The sequence below is a fragment of the Oncorhynchus gorbuscha genome, linkage group LG04 (genome assembly GCF_021184085.1).
Source record: "Oncorhynchus gorbuscha isolate QuinsamMale2020 ecotype Even-year linkage group LG04, OgorEven_v1.0, whole genome shotgun sequence".
In the NCBI taxonomy this organism is placed as follows: Eukaryota; Metazoa; Chordata; class Actinopteri; order Salmoniformes; family Salmonidae; genus Oncorhynchus; species Oncorhynchus gorbuscha.
In genome coordinates this window covers 33,079,957-33,099,697 of record NC_060176.1, presented here as the reverse complement: position 1 = coordinate 33,099,697, position 19,741 = coordinate 33,079,957, and the positions used below count along the sequence as shown (strand labels likewise).

At 41.9% G+C, this 19,741-nt stretch overlaps 1 protein-coding gene across 2 annotated transcripts in view; it reads left to right on the top strand.

The window, feature by feature from the left end:
• LOC124033971 (centrosomal protein of 120 kDa) overlaps positions 1-19,741 on the top strand; it is an 82,924-nt gene that overhangs the window by 29,310 nt on the left and 33,873 nt on the right. For both annotated transcript variants that reach the window (XM_046346527.1, XM_046346526.1), the window contains exons 18-19: positions 7,028-7,126; positions 16,328-16,473. In XM_046346527.1, the coding sequence (XP_046202483.1) occupies positions 7,028-7,126; positions 16,328-16,473 (245 nt within the window). The remainder of the gene's footprint in view (positions 1-7,027; positions 7,127-16,327; positions 16,474-19,741) is intronic.

Genomic DNA, 19,741 nt, shown 5'->3' with positions numbered 1-19,741 from the left:
CGCAGTTCCAGCTTGCCTACAGTAAGCTAAGAGTTTGTGGGATAAGCTCCTTACTGGCTAACGGCGAGCTTGGACATGCACAAGATGGAAGGGGTGCGGTAGGATTATTTAATTTACTCTTCGAAGAGGTAGGGCTTCAGATGTTTTTGAAAGATGGGCAGATGTCTCCTCTTCAGAGGGAACCTGGTTCCAACACTGGGGTGCCAGGACAGAGAAGAGCTTGGACAAGGCAGAGCGGGAGCTGCCCCCCGTAGGAGTGGGAGGGCTAAGAGACCGGAGATCCACTCTCCTTCTCCTTCTGCAAAGGAATTGAATAATCAAGGATGATGAATACAGAGTTTAGCGGCAATACTGGAGGCTAGCTAATCTACTCCCTACACCAATAAAGCTAGCTAGTTATAAATAGTACCTGTAACAATGCTAGCTATCTAACATTCAGCGGTTTTTCTGATTTAAGTTATCTGATGGGTAAAGTTTAGGTAGTTAGTCTAGCTACCTGGCTTGCTAACTAAACAACAGCTGTAATGGCCTAGCTGTAATGTTTACAAGGTTCTCCACTAGCTGGCTACTAGGTGACCAATATAACAGTTGGCCCTAAAGCTTTTTGTAGAGAGCCAAGGAAAGGAACTATTTCCTGTATCAGTGATGGACACTAGCTAGAATGTGGACCAATACTTGTATAGCAATACAGTTAGCTACTAATACAATACTTCTTGCACTCTGCTTTGACGAGCTGGTTAGAAAAAGGCTGTCGAATCATAAATCATCAACTACCAAATGCATTGCCTATCAAGAAACATCTGACAATGGATACATACACTACACACTTGTTGAACATCCCATTCAGCTTACTCATCCCGTTGAACGATTGTTTAGAGCCTGTATGTAAGCATTTCACTGTACGGTCTACACCTGTTGTATTCAGCTCACATGACAAATTAACTTTGATTTGACTTGTTCTCAAAAGCCATTGAAATGGCAGCAGCGGTATGAGAACCAGCACATTCTTGCTCAAACAATGTGGCTTTCCTTAGTGTGAAATCCTCGTCGACCCACTGTGCTGTGACTCGGCATGCTGGTCTAAATGTCAGTTGTGAAGCTAATGTCAGTGACGCCCATAGCAAGTAGCTCATGCATGTGTGTTTCACCAATACTGTGCAACTCCGGTAGGGAAACAACTGGGAAGAAAATAAAAATAAACGCACATACTTGGTAGTGTGTGCCGGGCTCGAGGTGCTTGACCAGTCGGCGAAAGCCAACATCATCCACGACAGAGAATTGTTGATTGTCAAGGGCAATGAATTCTATTTTCTTAGCGCTAATGGATTTCATCTTTGAGTTGTCCTTCTGAAATTGTCTTACTCTTTCAAATCACTGCTCGACTTGAACTTGTTAAGTTGTTGGAAGTGCGCACCTAGTTTTTTTCTGCTTTTGTTCAAAGTATTCCATGAACGTCTGGGGGTGATGCACTTTCAAATTAGTAATTTGGTTTGTGGTATTGAACGATTTCACTTTCTCCCATCGGGAAATAATAGCAGCAGAAACGTTTCATATGGCCTTTTATCTTCCTTTTGAGACTTAAAAATAGATCCACACAGCAGGCATTGTGGGCTAGGTTAGGAATGCTGTTTTCGTGGCGTCATTGCAACACGTACCTACGTTAAAATACCTATGCACGTCAGCTTTGACATTGGTTTTGCACATCGGCGTTAAACTAGACATTGGGCCAATGCCGATGTTGCCATTTTTAGCTAATATAGTACGATTCTCATGTGCTTACCATTTATATTGTGCATCCCTAGCTGTAACATAAAATGTGGGAAAGGTAAAGCGGTGTGAATACTTTCCCGAAGGCACTGTATGCATCTGTTGGTCAGAGATATCATTTTTTTTTTAAAGTAGAGACGTGGATCAGAAAACCAGTCAGTATCTAGTGTGACTGCCATTTGCCTCATGCAGCGCGAGGCATCTGCTTCGCAGTTGGTCAGTCTGTTGATGGTAGCCAGTGGGATTTTGTCCCACTCCTCGTCAGTGGCTGTGCAAAGATTCTCGATATTGGTGGGAACTTGAACACGCTGTCGTACACGTCGATTCAGAGCATCCAAAACTTCCTCAATGGGTGACATGTCTGTTGTGTATGCAGGCCATAGAAGAACTGGGGCTTCCCGGAATTGTGAACAGGTCCTTGCGACATGGAGCTGTGCGTTATAATGCTGAAACACAAGATGATGGCGGTGGATGAATAGCACAACAATCGGCCTTGATCTTGTCACGGTATCTCCGTGCATTCAAATTACTATAGATAAAATGCAATTGTGTTCATCGTCCGGGGCTTATGCCTGCCCATAACATAACCCCACCGCCACAAGGGGGCACACTCTTTTCACATCAGCAAACCGCTCGCCCATACGAGGCCATACACGTGGTCTGCGGTTGTGAGACTGGTTGGACGCACTGTCTAATTCTCTAAAATTACATTGGAGAAGGCTTATGGTAGATAAATGAAAACTCAACAGCACGCTCCCTCAACTTGAGACGTGGCATTGAGTGGGCTTTTATTGTCCCCAGCATAAGGTGCACCTGTGTAATGATCATGCTGTTGAAACAGCTACTTGATATGCTACACCTGTCCGGTGTAGCAATGAAATGCTTACTAACAGGGATGTGATAAAACATTTGTGCACACAATTTGAGAGTGATACACTTTTTGTGCATGTGGTGCATTTCTTGGATCTTTTATTTCAGGCCATGAAACATTGGTCCAACACTTTACATATTTGTGTGTGTGGTACTAGACAAAAATTTTGACACCTACTCATTCAAGGGTTTTTCTTTATTTTATTTTTTACTATTTTCTACATTGTAGAATAATAGTGAAGACGGCAGTACTATGAAATACACACATGGATTCACATAGTAATCAAAAAAGTGTTATACAAATTCTTCAAATTAGCCAACCTTTGCCTTGATGACAGCTTTGCACACTCTTAGCATTATCTCAACCAGCTGTGAGGTAGTCACCTGGAATGCATTTCAGTTAACAGGTGTGCCTTGCTAATTTGAGCCAATCGGTTGTGTTGTGACAAGGTAGGGTTGGTATACAGAAGATGGCCATATTTGGTAAAAGACCAAGTCCATATTATGGCAAGAACTGCTCAAATAAGCAAAGAGAAGCAACAGTCCGTCATTACTTTTAGACATGAAGGTCAGTCAACACGGAATATTTCAGTTGCAAAAACCATCAAGCGCTATGATGAAACTGGCTCTCATGAGGACCGTCACAGAAAAGGAAGACCCAGAGTTACCTCTGCTGCAGAGGATAAGTTCATTAGTTACCAGCCTCAGAAATTGCAGCCCAATTATATGCTTCACAGAGTTCAAGTAACAGACCCATCCCAACATCAACTGTTCAGAGGAGACTGTGTGAATCAGGCCTCCATGGTCGAATTGCTGAAAAGAAACCACTACGAAAGGACATCAATAAGATGAAGAGACTTGCTTGGGCCAAGAAACATGAGCAATGGACATTAGACCGGTGGATATCTGTCCTTTTTGGGTCCAAATTTGCAAACGCCATGTCTTTGTGAGACGCAGAGTAGGTGAACGGATGATCTCCGCATGTGTAGTTCCCACCGTGAAGCATGGAGGAGGTGTTGTGTTGGTGCTTTGCTGGTGACACCGTGTGATTTATTTAGAATACAAGTCACGCTTAACAAGCGCAGCATTCTGAAGCGATACGACATCCCATCTGGCTTGGGCTTGTTAGGTAGCTAACAAGCTAGCTACATTTCGAGTACAGTAGCTAGACTAACTACCTAAACTTTACTCATCAGATATCTTAATCAGAAAAACCGCTGAATGTTAGATAGCAAGCATTGTTACAGGTACTATTTATGCGTTAAACAACATCGGAAACTATCCATATTGCTAATAGTTACGGTAGCTAGCTGGCTGGCTAGCTAGCTTTATTGGTGTAGGGAGTAGATTAGCTAGCCTCCAGTATTGCTGCTAAACTCTATTCATCCTCCTTGATTATTAAATTCCTTTGCAGAAGAGGGAGAAGGAGAGTGGATCTCCGGTCTCTTGGCCCTCCCACTCCTACGGGAGGCAGCTCCCGCTCTGCCTTGTCCAAGCTCTTCTCTGTCCTGGCACCCCAGTGTTGGAACCGGGTTCCCTCTGAAGCGGAGACATCTGCCCATCTTTCAAAAACATCTGAAGCCTTACCTCTTCAAAGAGTAAATTAAATAATCCTACCTTCCATCTTGTGCATGTCCAAGTCTGCCGTTAGCCAGTAAGGAGCTTATCCCACAAACTCTTAGCTTACTGTAGGCAAGCTGTAACTGCAGGTAGCAGTTGTTTTAATGGGTCGGCACCAGTTGGAAGGCTCCTCCCATCTATCCATGAACCTGCACCAGCAGGGCTTGGTCGTGGGGGGCAGAGCCACTGTTTCCTCTGGTGGCTCGGAGGCGCACAGAGCTAATGAGAGAGAAACTCGTTTGAGCCTCTTTGTCAGATTCCCGTTAGCAACTTACAGAACTGGAGGTCCTCGTTCCAAGCACATGATGCATAGAAGGCGAGAATCCTTCCTTGCAATCTTAGAACCGCAAGCACAAGATGTGCTTACTAAGTACCACGTACATATGTACAAACAATAGTAGGCAAGTATAAACATGGGACCACACAGCTGTCATACCGCTCAGGAAGGAGACACGTTCTGTCTCCTAGAGATGAACATACTTTGGTGTGAAGTGCAAATCAATCCCAGAACAACAGCAAAGGACCTTGTGAAGATGCTGGAGGAAACCGGTACCAAAGTATCTATATCCACAGTAAAACGAGTCCTATATCGACATAACCTGAAAGGCCGCTCAGCAAAGAAGCCACTGCTCCAAAACCGGCATAAAAAAAGCCAGACTACGGTTTGCAACTGCACATGGGGACAAAGATCATACTTTTTGGAGGAATTTCCTCTGGTCCGATGAAACAAAAATGGAAGTGTTTGGCCATAATGACCATAGTTATGTTTGGTGGAAGAAGGGGAATGCTTGCAAGCCGAAGAACACCAACCGTGAAGCACGCTCGTCGGATGTGGCAGGGCTTGCAAACCATTATACGACAAAGGGATGCATCATTTTGTGGGGGTACTTTGCTGCAGGAGGGACTGGTGCACTTCACAAAATAGATGTTATCATGAGGTAGGAAAATTACATGGATATATTGAAGCAACATCTCAAGACATCAGTCAGGAAGTTATAGCTTGGTCGCAAATGGTTCTTCCAAATGGACAATGACCCCAAGCATATTCCAAATATTCCACAGTTGTGGCAAAATGGCTTAAGGATAACAAAATTAAGGTTTTGGAGTGGCCATCACAAAGTCCTGACCTCAATCCCATTAAAAATTTGTGGGTAAAACTGAAAAGGCGTGTGCGATCAAGGAGGCTTACAAACCTGACTGTTACTCCAGCTCTGTCAGGAGGAATGGACCAAATTCACCCAACTTATTGTGGAAGCTTGTGATGGCTACCTGTAACGTTTGACCAAAGTTAAACAATTTTAAAGGCAATAAACTCAATTTGTATTTGCTAGCATGTAAACTTTTGACCCACTGGGAATGTGATGAAAGAAATAAAAGCTGAAATGAATCACTCTACTATTATTCTGACATTTCACATTCTTAAAATAAAGTGGTGATCCTAAGACAGGGAATTTTTACTAGGATTTAAATGTCAGGAATTGTGAAAGTGAGTTTAAATGTATTTGGTTAAGGTGTATGTAAAGTTCTGACTTCAACTGTACATACCCCAACCAGAAGCAGCATCCGCACTGAGCTAAAGGCTAGAACTGCCTCTTTCAAAGAGCGGGACTCTAACCCTGAAGCTTGTAAGAAAACCCGCTATGCCCTCCGAACCATCAAACAGGCGAAGCGTCAATACAGGACTAAGATCGAATCGTTTAACACTGGCCCCACGCTCGTCTGATGTGGCAGGGCTTGCAAACTATTATACGACAAAGGGATGCACAGCCGAGAGCTGCCCAGTTCCACGAGCCTACATAACCTATTCCCCGCCAGGAGACTGAAAAGATTTGGTATGGGTCCTCAGATCCTCAAAAAGTTCTAGAGCTGCACCATCGAGAGCATCCTGACTGGTTGCATCACTGCCTGGTATGGCAACTGCTCAGCCTCTGACCGCAAAGCATGAAAAGAGGGTATTGTGTGCGGCCCAGTACATCACGGGGGCCAAGCTTCCTGCCATCCAGCACCTCTACCAGGCGGGGTCACAGGAAGGCCCTAAAAATTGTCAGACTCCAGCCACTCAAGTCATAGACTGTTCTCTCTGCTACCGCACACTAAGCAGTACCGGAGCGCCATGTCTATGTCCAAGAGGCTTCTAAACAGCTTCTACCCCAAGCCTTAAGACTGCTGAACATCTAATCAAAGGGCTTACCCAGACCATTTGCATTGCTACTCTGTTATTATCTATGCATAGTCACTTTAATAACTCTACCTACATATACATATTACCTGGACTAAACGGTACCCCCTGTATATAGTCTCGCTATTGTTATTTCACCGCTGCTCTTTAATTGTTCCTTTTATTTCTTATTCATATTTTTTAAACTGCGTTGTTGGTTAGGGGCTTGTAGGTAAGCATTTCACTAAGGTCTACACCTGTTGTGTTCGGCGCATGTGACTAATAAAATTTTGTACATTTTTTTTGTGCTTTTTAAAAACATTTTAGTCATTTTAGCAGACGCTCTTATCCAGAGCCTTGCTGGCTCTGGGGTTCGAACCAGCGACCTCTGAACCGTTAGGCTACCTGTAATTGAAAGAGAACCACTTATAACTTGTTTATAACAATGTATAACCTATTTACAACCACTTATAGTCTGTTTGTAACCACTTAGAACTAGTTTACAACCATTTCTAACCTGTTTGTAACCACTTAAAACCACAGGTGGTAATTTTTACCTTTTTTTTTGTTGAGGTTGTGCTGCATCTTTTAATCAACTATCTGTTATTCAAGGTGGAACTTGAAAGGACACTGGAATCGACGACAAAGTCGAAACTTCATTACAAGCAGCAGTGGGGGCGTGCTTTGAAAGAACTGGCCAGATTCAAACAGGTAGGCCAATTTGGATGACTACCACTTTGATTCAACAGAAATGTATTTGCCTGTGGTATGCTAATACCAACATGATCAGCATGTTTGTGCTATTCTATAGTTAGAATATGTAGGGGTCATATAGATATATACATTAGGAACAACTGCTCTTTCCATGACAGACTGACCAGTTCAATCCAGGTGAAAGCTATGATCCCTTATTGATTTTACTTAAATCAGTGTAGATTAATCAGTGTAGATAAAGGGGTGGAGACGGGTCAAAGAATGATTTTCATGCCTTGAGACAATTGACACATGGCTTGTGTATGTGTGCCATTCAGACGGTGAATGGGCAAGAGCTGTTCCTAATGTTTTGTACACTCAGTATATGTGCTATACAGTGCCTTCGGAAAGTATCCAGACCTTGACCTTTTTTCACATTTTGTTACACCCTTGTTCTATAATGGATTCAATGAAAAATAAAACATCCTCAGCAATCTACTATACACACTACCCCATAATAAGGCAAAAACAGTTTGAAAAATTGTTACAAATAAACAGATACCTTATTTACATAAGTATTCAGACCCTTTGCTATGATAATAATAATAAATATATGCCATTTAGCAGACGCTTTTATCCAAAGCGACTTACTATGAGACTCAAAATTGAGCTCAGGTGCATCCTGTTTTCATAGATCATCCTTGAGATGTTTCTACAACTTCAATGGAGTCTACCTGTGGTAAATTAAATTGATTAGACATAATTTGTAAAGGCACACACTTGTCTATATAAGGTCCAATAGTTAACAGTGCATGTCAAAAAAAATAGAACTGAAAATAGCTGTGCTGCAACGCTCCCCATTCAACCTGACAGTGCTTGTGAGGCTCTGCGGAGGAGAATGGGGGAAACTCCCCAAATATATAGGTGTGCCAAGCTTGTAGCGTCATACCCAAGAAGACTCTAGGTTGTAATCACTGCCAAAGGTGCTTCAACAGTTGGAGACTTTTATCTCCCTCACCAACTTCAAACATCTGCTATCTGAGCAGCTAACCGATCGCTGCAGTTGTACATAGTCTATTGGTAAATAGCCCACCCATTTTCACCTACCTCATCCCCATACTGTTTTTATTTATTTACTTTTCTGCTCTTTTGCACACCAATATCTCTCTCTAAATCCAGAAAATAACATCGTAGGATTTATTTGCAAATTATGGTGGAAAATAAGTATTTGGTCACCTACAAACAAGCAAGATTTCTGGCTCTCACAGATCTGTAACTTCTTCTTTAAGAGGCTCCTCTGTCCTCCACTCGTTACCTGTATTAATGGCACCTGTTTTAAAATTGTTATCAGTATAAAAGACACCTGTCCACAACCTCAGTCACACTCCAAACTTCACTATGGCCAAGACCAAAGAGCTGTCAAAGGACACCAGAAACAAAATTGTAGACCTGCACCAGGCTGGGAAGACTGAATCTGCAATAGGTAAGCAGCTTGGTTTGAGGAAATCAACTGTGGGAGCAATTCTTATGAAATGGAAGACATACAAGACCACTGATAATCTCCCTCGATCTTGGCTCCACGCAAGATCTCACCCCGTGGGGTCAAAATGATCACAAGAACGGTGAGCAAAAATCCCAGAGCCACACGGGGGGACCTAGTGAATGACATGCAGAGAGCTGGGACCAAAGTAACAAAGCCTACGATCAGTAACACACTGCGCTGCCAGGGACTCAAATCCTGCAGTGACAGACGTGTCCCCCTGCTTAAGCCAGTACATGTCCAGGCCCGTCTGAAGTTTGCTAGAGAGCATTTGGATGATCTAGAAGAAGATTCGGATAATGTCATATGGTGATACAACTTTTTGGTAAGGCGTCGTGTTTGGTGGACAAAGAATGCTGAGTTTCATCCAAAGAACACTGTACCTACTGTGAAGCATGGGGGTGGAAACATCATGCTTTGGGGCTGTTTTTCTGCAAAGGGACCAGGACGACTGATCTGTGTAAAGGAAAGAATGAATGGGTCCATGTATCGTGAGATTTTGAGTGAAAACCTACTTCCATCAGCAAGGGCATTGAAGATGAAACGTGGCTGGGTCTTTCAGCATGGCAATGATCCCAAACACACCGCCCGGGCAACGAATGAGTGGCTTCGTAAGAAGCATTTCAAGGTCCTTGAGTGGCCTAGCCAGTCTCCAGATCTCAACCCCATAGAACGTCTTTGGAGGGAGTTGAAAGTCTGTGTTGCCCCAAAACATCACTGCTTTAGAGGAGATCTGCATGGAGGAATGGGCCAAAATACCAGCAACAGTGTGAAGACTTACAGAAAACGTTTGACCTCTGTCATTGCCAACAAAGGGTATATAACAAAGTATTGAGACACTTCAAATATGACAGACAAAATGAGAAAAAAAATCCAGAAAATCACATTGTAGGATTTTTAATAAATTTATTTGCAAATTATGGTGGAAAATAAGTATTTGGTCAATAAAAGTTTATCTATGATGATAAATTACAGGCCTCATCTTTTTAAGTGGGAGAACTTGCACAATTGGTGGCTGACTAAATACTTTTTTTGCCCCACTGTACACTACCAGTCAAAGTTTGTTCACACCAACTCATTCAAGGTTTTTTCTTTATTTTTACAATGTTTTACTTTGTCAAATAATAGTGAAGGTGTCAAAACTATGAAATGACACATATGGAATCATGTAGTAACCAAAAAGTGTTAAACAAATCAAAATAGTGTGTGCAAACCTGTCAAGGCAAAGGGTGGCACCTTTGAAGAATATCAAATATATAAAATATATTTTGATTTGTTTAACACTTTCTGGGTTTCTACATGATTCCATATGTGTTATTTCATAGTTTTGATTATTCTACAATGTAGAAAATAGTAAATAATAAAGGAAAAACCCTTGAATTATTTTTTTTTAAATTTTACCTTTTATTTTACTAGGCAAGTCAGTTAAGAACAAATTCTTATTTTCAATGACGGCCTAGGAACAGTGAGTTAACTGCCTGTTCAGGGGCAGAACGACAGATTTGTACCTTGTCAGCTCGGGGATTCGAACTTGCAACCTTTCGGTTACTAGTCCAACGCTCTAACCACTGGCTACCCTGAGTAGGTGTCCAAACATTTGACTGGTATTGTACTGTATTTACGCATGTACATACAGTGCATTCGGAAAGTATTCAGACTGTTTTTACATTAGTCTTACTCTAAAATTGATAAAATAAAAATCCTCCAAAGCAAAAACAGTTTTTGAATCAAATATTGAATTTACATATGTACACTTTTACTCAGTACTTTGTTGGCCCCCATAAATCCAAAGCAAAAACAGTTTTGGGAGAGTTGTGAGATGTATTTGTTTTTTTTTAACTAGATTTGCTGATCATTTGAACAATATGAGATGGAACAGAGTTTCATGCATTAATGGCTCTATATAATACGGTACGCTTTCTTGAATTTTCTCTGGATTTTGGGACTGTGGAAAGACACCTGGTGGCATGTCTGGTGGGGTAAGTGTGTGTCAGAGCTGTGTGTAAGTTGACTATGTAAACAACAATTTGGGATTTTCAACACATTAATGTTTCTTATAAAAAGTGATGCAGTCAGTCTCTCCTCAACTCTTAGCCAGGAGACTGGCATGCATAATATTTATATCAGCCATCTGATTACAATGAAGAGCAGGACGTGCTGTTCTGTTCAGGGCCAGCTGCAGCTTAACTCGGTCTTTCCTTGCAGAACTTGACCACACGACTGGACATTAATCAAGATGAGAAAAAACTAGATCCTACAGAACTTGCTTTTTGGAATATGGTGTCAAAACAACCATTGACTCTAGCGGGTTCTTGGTCACCTCCCTGACCAAGGCCCTTCTCCCCAATTGCTCAGTTTGGCCGGGTGGCCAGCTCTAGGAAGAGTTTTGTGGTTCCGCACTGTGGTTCTGCACTTTTTCCATTTAAGAATGATTGAGGCCACTGATCTCAGGGACCTTCAATGCTGTAGACATTTTTTGGTCGCCTTCCCCAGATCTGTGCCTCGACAATCTATTCCTTCGAACTCGTGGCTTGGTTTTTGCTCTGACATGCACTGTCTACTGTGAGACCTTATATAGACAAGTGTGTGCCTTTCCATATGTCCAATCAATTGCATTTACCACAGGTGGACTCCAAGTTGTAGAAAGATCTTAAGGATGATCAATGGAAACCTGATGCACTTAACCCCTCTAGGGTAGTGGGCAGCATTTGGAATTTTGGATGAAAAGCGTGCCCAAATTTAACTGCTTTCTACTCAGGCCCAGAAGATAGGATGTGCATATAATTAGTAGATGTGGATAGAAAACACTCTAAAGTTTCCAAAACTGTTAAAATAATGTCTGAGTATAACAGAACTGATTTGGCAGGTGAAAACCTGAGAGAAATCCATTCAGTAAGTAGGATTTTTTTGTTGTAGTTTTCTATTCAATGTCATTACAGAAACCATTGACTTAGGACTCAAATTGCACTTCCTATGCCTTCCACTAGTTGTCAACAGTCTTTAGAAATTGTTTCAGGCCTTTATTCTGAAAAATGAGAGGGTAAGCGCAGTCTGAATGAGTGGACCCTGCCGTGTCACAGCTTTTTCATGCGCGTGTGTGCCTTTCTTGTTTACCTTTCTATATTGACAACGTTATTGTCCGGTTGAATTATTATTGATTTATTTAGGCTAAAAACAACCTGAGGATTGAATATAAACATCGTTTGACATGTTTCTATGAACTTTACGGATACAGTTTTTTTTTTTTGTCTGCCTGTTGTGACTGCATTTGAGCCTGTGGATTACCGAACAAAACGCGCAAACAAAACGGAGGTGTTCGGATATAGAGACTTTATCGAACAAAAGGAACATTTATTTGAATAAATGTCTTTGAGTGCAACCATATGAAGATCATCAAAGGTAAGTAATTTGTTTTATCTCTATTTCTGACTTGTGTAACTTCTCCTTGGCTGGTTACTGTTTAATGATTTGTCTGCTGGGCTATGTTCTCAAATAATTGTAAGGTATGCTTTCGCTGTAAAGCATTTTTTAAATCTCACACCGTGGTTAGATTCACAAGAAGTTAATCTTTTAAACCTATGTAAAATAGTTGTGTATTTTCTGAATTTTTATGATTATTTCTGTATTTGAATTTGGCGCTCTGCAATCTCACTGGATGTTGGTCAGATGGGACGCTAGCGGTCCCACATACCTTAGAGGTTAAGCTCAATTGCGAGTCTCTTAGCTCTTAGATTTATTTCAATTTTTTATACATTTGCAAACATTTCTATAAACCTGTATGTATATATGTGTGTGTGTGTGTGTGTGTGTGTGATATATGTGTATGCATTTATATATATATATTTATATATATATACATTTATATTTATATATATAAGGCTGTAACGTAACAGTGGGAAAAGTAAAGGGGTCTGAATACTTTCTGATTGCACTGTGTGATATAGCCCATATCATGCACACCTACGGGGCATAGTGTGGAAATTATAAGTGCAGGGAATGCAGACATTTTTGGTGGTGTTGAAGTTTGTTCAATCAATCAGAATGAAGTTAGCAACATTGTTGCATCCCTAGAGTAATGAAGCATGTTTAGAGCTTTTTTTTCCAAAACATAAAATACTGTCATACTGTGAAAAACACATGTTATTTTGGCCATATTGCCCAGCTCTAGGCATAAATTATATCTTTGCCCCCCACCCCCCCTCTGATGTTTTATATTTGTTGCATCCTTGCAGAATGTGTCAATGATAAATAATTAACAGCTGGAGGATAAGTGTGAATGCAAATAAAGGAAGCCGCGTCAGTTAACTTTATTCTACCTTTCACAGCCTCATCATACAGTATATCATGTAGATTCATTCGTTGTGTGTGTGTTTTTACATGGCCCCCCCCCAAAAAAAAAAAATTCAAAGGTCTATTAGACATCGATCACTTTTAAATCAGCACAACCTTACAGTGGGCTTTGAAACCTGTGCTGCGTCTGGAGTGAACCCTTCGAGGGAAAGATCCAATGTCAACAACGTCGGCACACTGGGCTTATCAGGCCTCACTAATAACTGTTAAAGACAAAAGCCAGCTGGAAAATCTGAACCCCCTTTTTTTCTGGACTTTCTAAGTGCCAGATATATGTTAAAAAAACACAAGTTGATTTATGTTGCACTAAGGGCTTCATAACTTAATGTGAAATAGTCCTATAAATCATGTTTGTATTATGTTAAGCATTAGCCCAGGCGTTAACCATTTAAATGTCACACTTGTTTTTAGGAGTATCTGTCAGACCTGTGCTTGGATACGCTCTGTGTAGTTAACGTTTGTTTGGTATCATTATTTGTTTCACCTATCAACTCGTCTGCATAATGTTTTAGCTACGTTGCGGCAAAGAAATTCCCCCCTCAGGAATAATGCCTTTTCCCTCTAAAATGTCCAGATGGTAAGAATGAAATGCAGTTCTTTAGAAAACTTCTACATTCCTGACTTAGCCTTATCTTATCTCTTAGCCTCTAATACAGCAGATACGGTCAACTGGTTAATTTGAGCCCAAGTATGCCTCCTACTCCCCTAACTCTGAACCGCCTTGGTATTTGGTGTCAGATAGTGTGAGACCTGAAAAACTGGAGCTTTGAAATCCCCCAGGTGTCTGTCTGTCAGTTGGCTTATTTTCCAGAAAACTGTAGTTGAGGCCCATCTGGGCAGCTTGCTTCACTCAGGCGAGTACCTAGTCTAACCCACTGGATGCAGGCCACTGGGAATGGGGGTCATTCACTGGTCACTCAGTCCTGCTTGTGCTGCCTTTGTCCTCTCTCCTCCCTCTTGGAGAGAGCCAGACTCTGGAGGGCTGTGTTTACCAAGAGCCTGTCCCCCATTACTGAGAATGCAGTGGAGTACCACACACCTAACTCCTAGCGTGGCGCTGTTGTCCACTGGAAATACTTAATGCACTTTTCAACCAGCAGTAACTGAGGAAATCCTTTGCCCAAGAGGCCTTACAAAAATCACTGCCATAATTGTTTCAGTGTTGTTGCTTTGGCGCTTACTTGGCAATGTGCGATCCAGAAATGTTTCTGTGGTTTGTTTTTCTAGCAATTTTGATCAAATAAATGTATTACTGGTGACTAATGTTCAGTTTTGCCCTGGCTGTGTGAGAAAAAGTAACTTGTCTGTATTTTAACCAGTGACTGTCTGGAAAAGGGAAGCGGTGTCCATATCTGAACCAATAACTGTTAAGTGTCGGAACACATGACATGTCCCTAAACTGCTGTTCTTTGAAACCGTCAGGAAGTTTACATACACTTAGGTTGGAGTCATTAAAACTAGTTTTTCAACCACTCCACAAATTTCTTATCAAACTATAGTTTTGGCAAGTCGGTTAGGACATCTACTTTGTGCATGACACAAGTAATTTCCAACAATTGTATACAAACAGATTATTTCACTTTTATAATTCACTATCACAATTCCAGTGGGTCAGAAGTGTACATACACTAATTTGACTGTGCCTTTTTAAACAGCTTGGAAAATTCCAAGAAAATTATGTCATGGCTTTTTAGAAGCTTCTGATAGGCTAATTGACATCATTTGAGTCAATTGGAGGTTTACGTGTGGATGTATTTCAAGGCCTACCTTCCAACTCAGTGCCTCTTTGCTTGACATCATGGGGGGGTAGTAATGGTGGACATCCACAAGTCTGGTTCATCCTTGGGAGAAATTTCCAAATGCTTGAAGGTACCACGTTCATCTGTACAAGCAATAGTACGCAAGTATAAACACCATGGGACCACACAGCCGTCATACCGCTCAGAAAAGAGACACGTTCTGTCTCCTGGAGATGAACATACTTTGATGCGAAAAGTGCAATCAATCCCAGAACAGCAGCAAAGGACCTTGTGAAGATGCTGGAGGACACGGGTACAAAAGTATCTATATCCACAGTAAAATGAGTCCTATATCGACATAACCTGAAAGGCCGCTCAGCCAGGAAGAAGCCACTGCTCCAAAAACGGCATTTAAAAAAGCCTGACTACGGTTTGCAACTGCACATGGGGACAAAGATAGCACTTTTTGTAGAAATGTCCTCTGGTCTGATGAAATAAAAATAGAACCTTTTGGGCCATAATGACCATTGTTACGTTTGGAGGAAAAAGGGTGATAAAAAGAACACCATCCCAACCGTGAGGCACGGGGTTGGCAACATCAAGTGGGGATGCTTTGCTGCAGGAGGGAATGGTGCACTTCACAAAATAGATGGAATCATGAGGGGAGATGATTAGATATATGGATACATTGAAGCAACATCTCAAGACATCAATCAGGAAGTTAAAGCTTGGTCGCAAATGGGTCTTTCAAATGGACATTGACCCCAAGCATACTTCCGAAGTTGTGGCAAAATGGCTTCAGGGCAACAAAGTCAAGGTATTGGAGTGGCCATCACAAAACCCTGACATCAATCCCATTGAACATTTGTGGGCAGAACGGAAAAAGTGTGCATTAAACGAGGCCTAGAAACCTAACTTATTGTGTGAAGCTTGTGGAAGGCTACCCAAAATGTTTGACCCAAGTTAAACAATTTAAAGGCAATGCTACCAAATACTACTTGTGTACGTAAACTTCTAACCCACTGGGAATGTGATGAAAGAAATAAAAGCTGAAATAGTGTGTGTGTGTGTGTGTGTGTGTGTGTGTGTGTGTGTGTGTGTGTGTGTGTGTGTGTGTGTGTGTGTGTGTGTGTGTGTGTATATATAGCTATATGTATTTATTTAAGATGGTGTTAGCTAGCGCTAGTCTGCTGTACTTCGCCAAAATGGTAGTATTCTTCATCCTATAGCTTATTCTTTTTCGTAGTGAGCCAACATGTTTTCAACACTTATTTCCATGACTAATCAAAACAAATGTTGTCGTGCTCTTGTCTCTCTGCTGCAGATATATAGTGAGCATTATGTTGGAATCATCATCGCAATAAAATCGCAACATTGAATTGCTATATATATATATATATATCTCGGGAGTATAGGGATACCCTATTATCGTATTCGTCACCTCAGTATCGTGATAATTTCGTATCTTTTAGGTCCCTGCCAATTCCCATCCCTCAAACACCTGGTTATTTTCCTACTGTGTTTGAGAAAGTATGCTGTGCTGCAGAACAGAGTGATATGATAACAGCCTTCTCTGGTATGTTGTGTTAGAGAGAGCAGGAGAGCGCCATGACACGGCTGAAGAAGCAGCAGCAGGAGCTGGAGACCATGAGGCTGCGCTACCTGGCAGCCGAGGAGAAGGAAGCCGTCAAAAGCGAGAAACACGAGCTGGAGGACATCAGGAATGAGCTGAACAGGTACTAACTACCACATTCGACGCAAGCATTATTTATCTTCCAAGAGCCTGGAAGGTTCACTTAAGACGAGTTAAGTGGAATTGAATTCAAAACAACTATAGTCAAAGGCAAAAGAGACTTTTATGCTCCCTGTATCCCCCCCCAACATTTTATTTATTTATTCATTGACATTCTTATGCCAGCTTTATACTAAACTCTGCAACAAAAAAATGAAACGTCCTCTCGCTGTCAACTGTGTTTGGTGAAAATAAACTTAACATGTGTAAATATTTGTTTGGACATAACCAGATTCAACAACTGAGACATAAACTGAACAAGTTCCACAGACATGAGACTAACAGCAATGTAATAATGTGTCCCTGAACAAAGGGGGTGGGGGTCAAAATCAAAAGTAACAGTATCTGGTGTGGCCACCACCAGGTACTGCTGTGCATCTCCTCATGGTCTGCACCAGATTTGCAGATTCTTGCTGTGAGATGTTACCCCACTCTTCCACCGAGTCACCTGCAAGTTCCCAGACATTTCTGGGGGGAATGTCCCTATCCCTCACCCTCCGATTCAACAGGTCCCAGATGTGCTCAATGGGATTGAGATCTGAGCTATATGCTGGCCATGGCAGAACACTGTCATTCCTGTCTGCAGCAAATCATGCACAGAACGAGCAGTATGGCTGGTGGCATTGTCATGCTGGCGGGTCATGTCAGGATGAGCCTGCAGGAAATGTACCACATGAGGGAGAAGGATGTCTTCCCTGTAACGCACAGCGTTGAGATTGCCTGCAATGACAACAAGCTCAGCCTGATGATGCTGTGACACACTGCCTCAGACCATGACGGACCCTCCAACGCCAAATCGATCCCGCTCCAGAGTACAGGCCTCGGCGTAACGCTCATTCCTTCGACGATAAACACGAATCCGACCATCACCCCTGATGAGACAAAACCGCGACTCGCCATTGAAGAGGACTTTTTGCCAGTCCTGTCTGGTCCAGCGACGGTGGGTTTGTTCCCATAGGCGACGTTGTTGCCAGGGTTTTGACCTGCCTTACAACAGGCCTACAAGCTCTCAGTCCAGCCTTTCTTAGCCTATTGTGGACAGTCTGAGCACTGATGGAGAGATTGTGCGTTCCTGGTGTAACTCGGGCAGTTATTGTTGCCATCCTGTACCTGTCCTGCAGGTGTGACGTTCGGATGTACCGATCCTGTGCAGGTGTTGTTACACGTGGTCTGCCACTGGTGAGAACCATCCGCTGTCCATCCTGTCTCCCTGTAGCACTGTCTTAGGTGTCTCACAGTACGGACATTGCAATTTATTGCCCTGGCCACAGTCCTCATGCCTCCTTGAAGTATGCCTAAGGCATGTTCAGACAGATGAGCAGGGACCCTGGGCTTTAGGTGTTTTTCAGAGTCCGTAGAAAGGCCTCTTTAAGGTCACAGTTATGAAAACTTAGGACACTATTTGCCTACTGTCTGTAAGCTGTTTCACAGGTGCATGTTCATTTATTTGTTTATGGTTCATTGAACAAGCATGGGAAACAGTGTTTAAACCCTTTACAATGAAGGTCTGTGAAGTTATTTGGATTTTTACAAAACATATTTGAAAGAAAAAGGGATGTTTATTTTTTTGGTAAGTTAATAAATATTTACAGTTTAAGTCATCAATTTACATACACTTAGGTTGGAATCGTTAACTTGTTTTTCAACCACTTCACATTTCTTGTTAACAAACTATAGTTTTGGCAACTCTGTAAGAACATATACTTTGTGCATGACACAAATAATTTTTCCAACAATTGTTTACAGACAGATTACTTCACTCAATTCACTATCATAATTCCAGTGGGTCAGAAATTTACATACACTAAGTTGACTGTGCCTTTAAACAGCTTGGAAAATTCCAGAAAATTGCAATGGCTTTAGAAGCTTCTGATAGGCTATTGACATAATTTGAGTCAATTGGAGGTCTACCTGTGGATGCATTTCAAGGCCTACCTTCCAACTCTGTGCATCTTTGCTTGACATCATGGGAAAATCAAAATGAATCAGCCAAGACCTCTGAAAAAAAAATGGTGGACCTCCACAAGTCTGGTTTATCCTTGGGAGCAATTTCCAAACGCCTGAAGGTACGACGTTCATCTGTACAAACAATAGTACTTGAGTATTAACAGTATGGGACCACGCAGCCGTCATACAGCTCAGGAAGGAGACTTGTTCTGTCTCCTAGAGATGAACGTACTTTGGTGCGAAAAGTGCAAATGAATCCCAGAACAACAGCGAAGGACCTCGTGATGATGCAGGAGGAAACGAGTACAAAAGTATCTATATCCACAGTAAAACAAGTCCTTATACATAACCTAAAAGGCCGCTTAGCAAATCGCCATTAAAAAAGCCAGACTATGGTTTGCAACTGCACATGGGGACAAAGAACATACTTTTTGTAGAAATGTCCTCTGGTCTGATGAAACAAAAATGGAACCGTTTGGCCATAATGACCATCGTTATGTTTTGAGGAGAAAGGGTGAAGACAAAGAACACCATCCCAACCGTGAAGCACTGGGGTGGCAGCATCATGTTGTGGGGATGCTTTTGCTGCAGGACGGACTGATGCACTTCACAAAATAGATTGCATCATGAGAAGGGGAAATTATGTGGATATATTGAAGCAACATCTCAAGGCATCAGTCAGGAAGTTAAAGCTTGGTTGCAAAGGGTTCTTCCAAATGGACAATGACCACAAGCATATTTCCAAAGTTGTGGCAAAATGGCTTAAGGACAACAAATTCAAGGTATTGGAGTGGCCATCACAAAGCCCTGACCTCAATTCTATAGAACATTTGTGGGCAGAACTGGAAAAGCGTGTGCGAGCAATGAGGCTGTAACGTCGTTCTTCGTTTGTAGAAAGAGAGTCGGACCGAAATACAGCGTGGTGGTTACTCATGTCTTTAATGAAGAAAAACAAAAGCGATACATGAAATAACTTATAGAAACAAAAACGACAAACGGAACGTGAAACCTAAATACAGCCTATCTGGTGAACACTACACTGAGACAGGAACAATCACCCACGAAATACAAAGCGAAACCAAGCTACCTAAATACGGTTCCCAATCAGAGACAACCAGAATCACCTGACTCTGAGAACCGCCTCAGGCAGCCAAGCCTATACAACACCCCTAATCAGCCGCGATCCCAAATACTACAAACCCCAATACGAAAATACAATACCATAAACCCATGTCACACCCTGGCCTGACCAAATATATAACGAA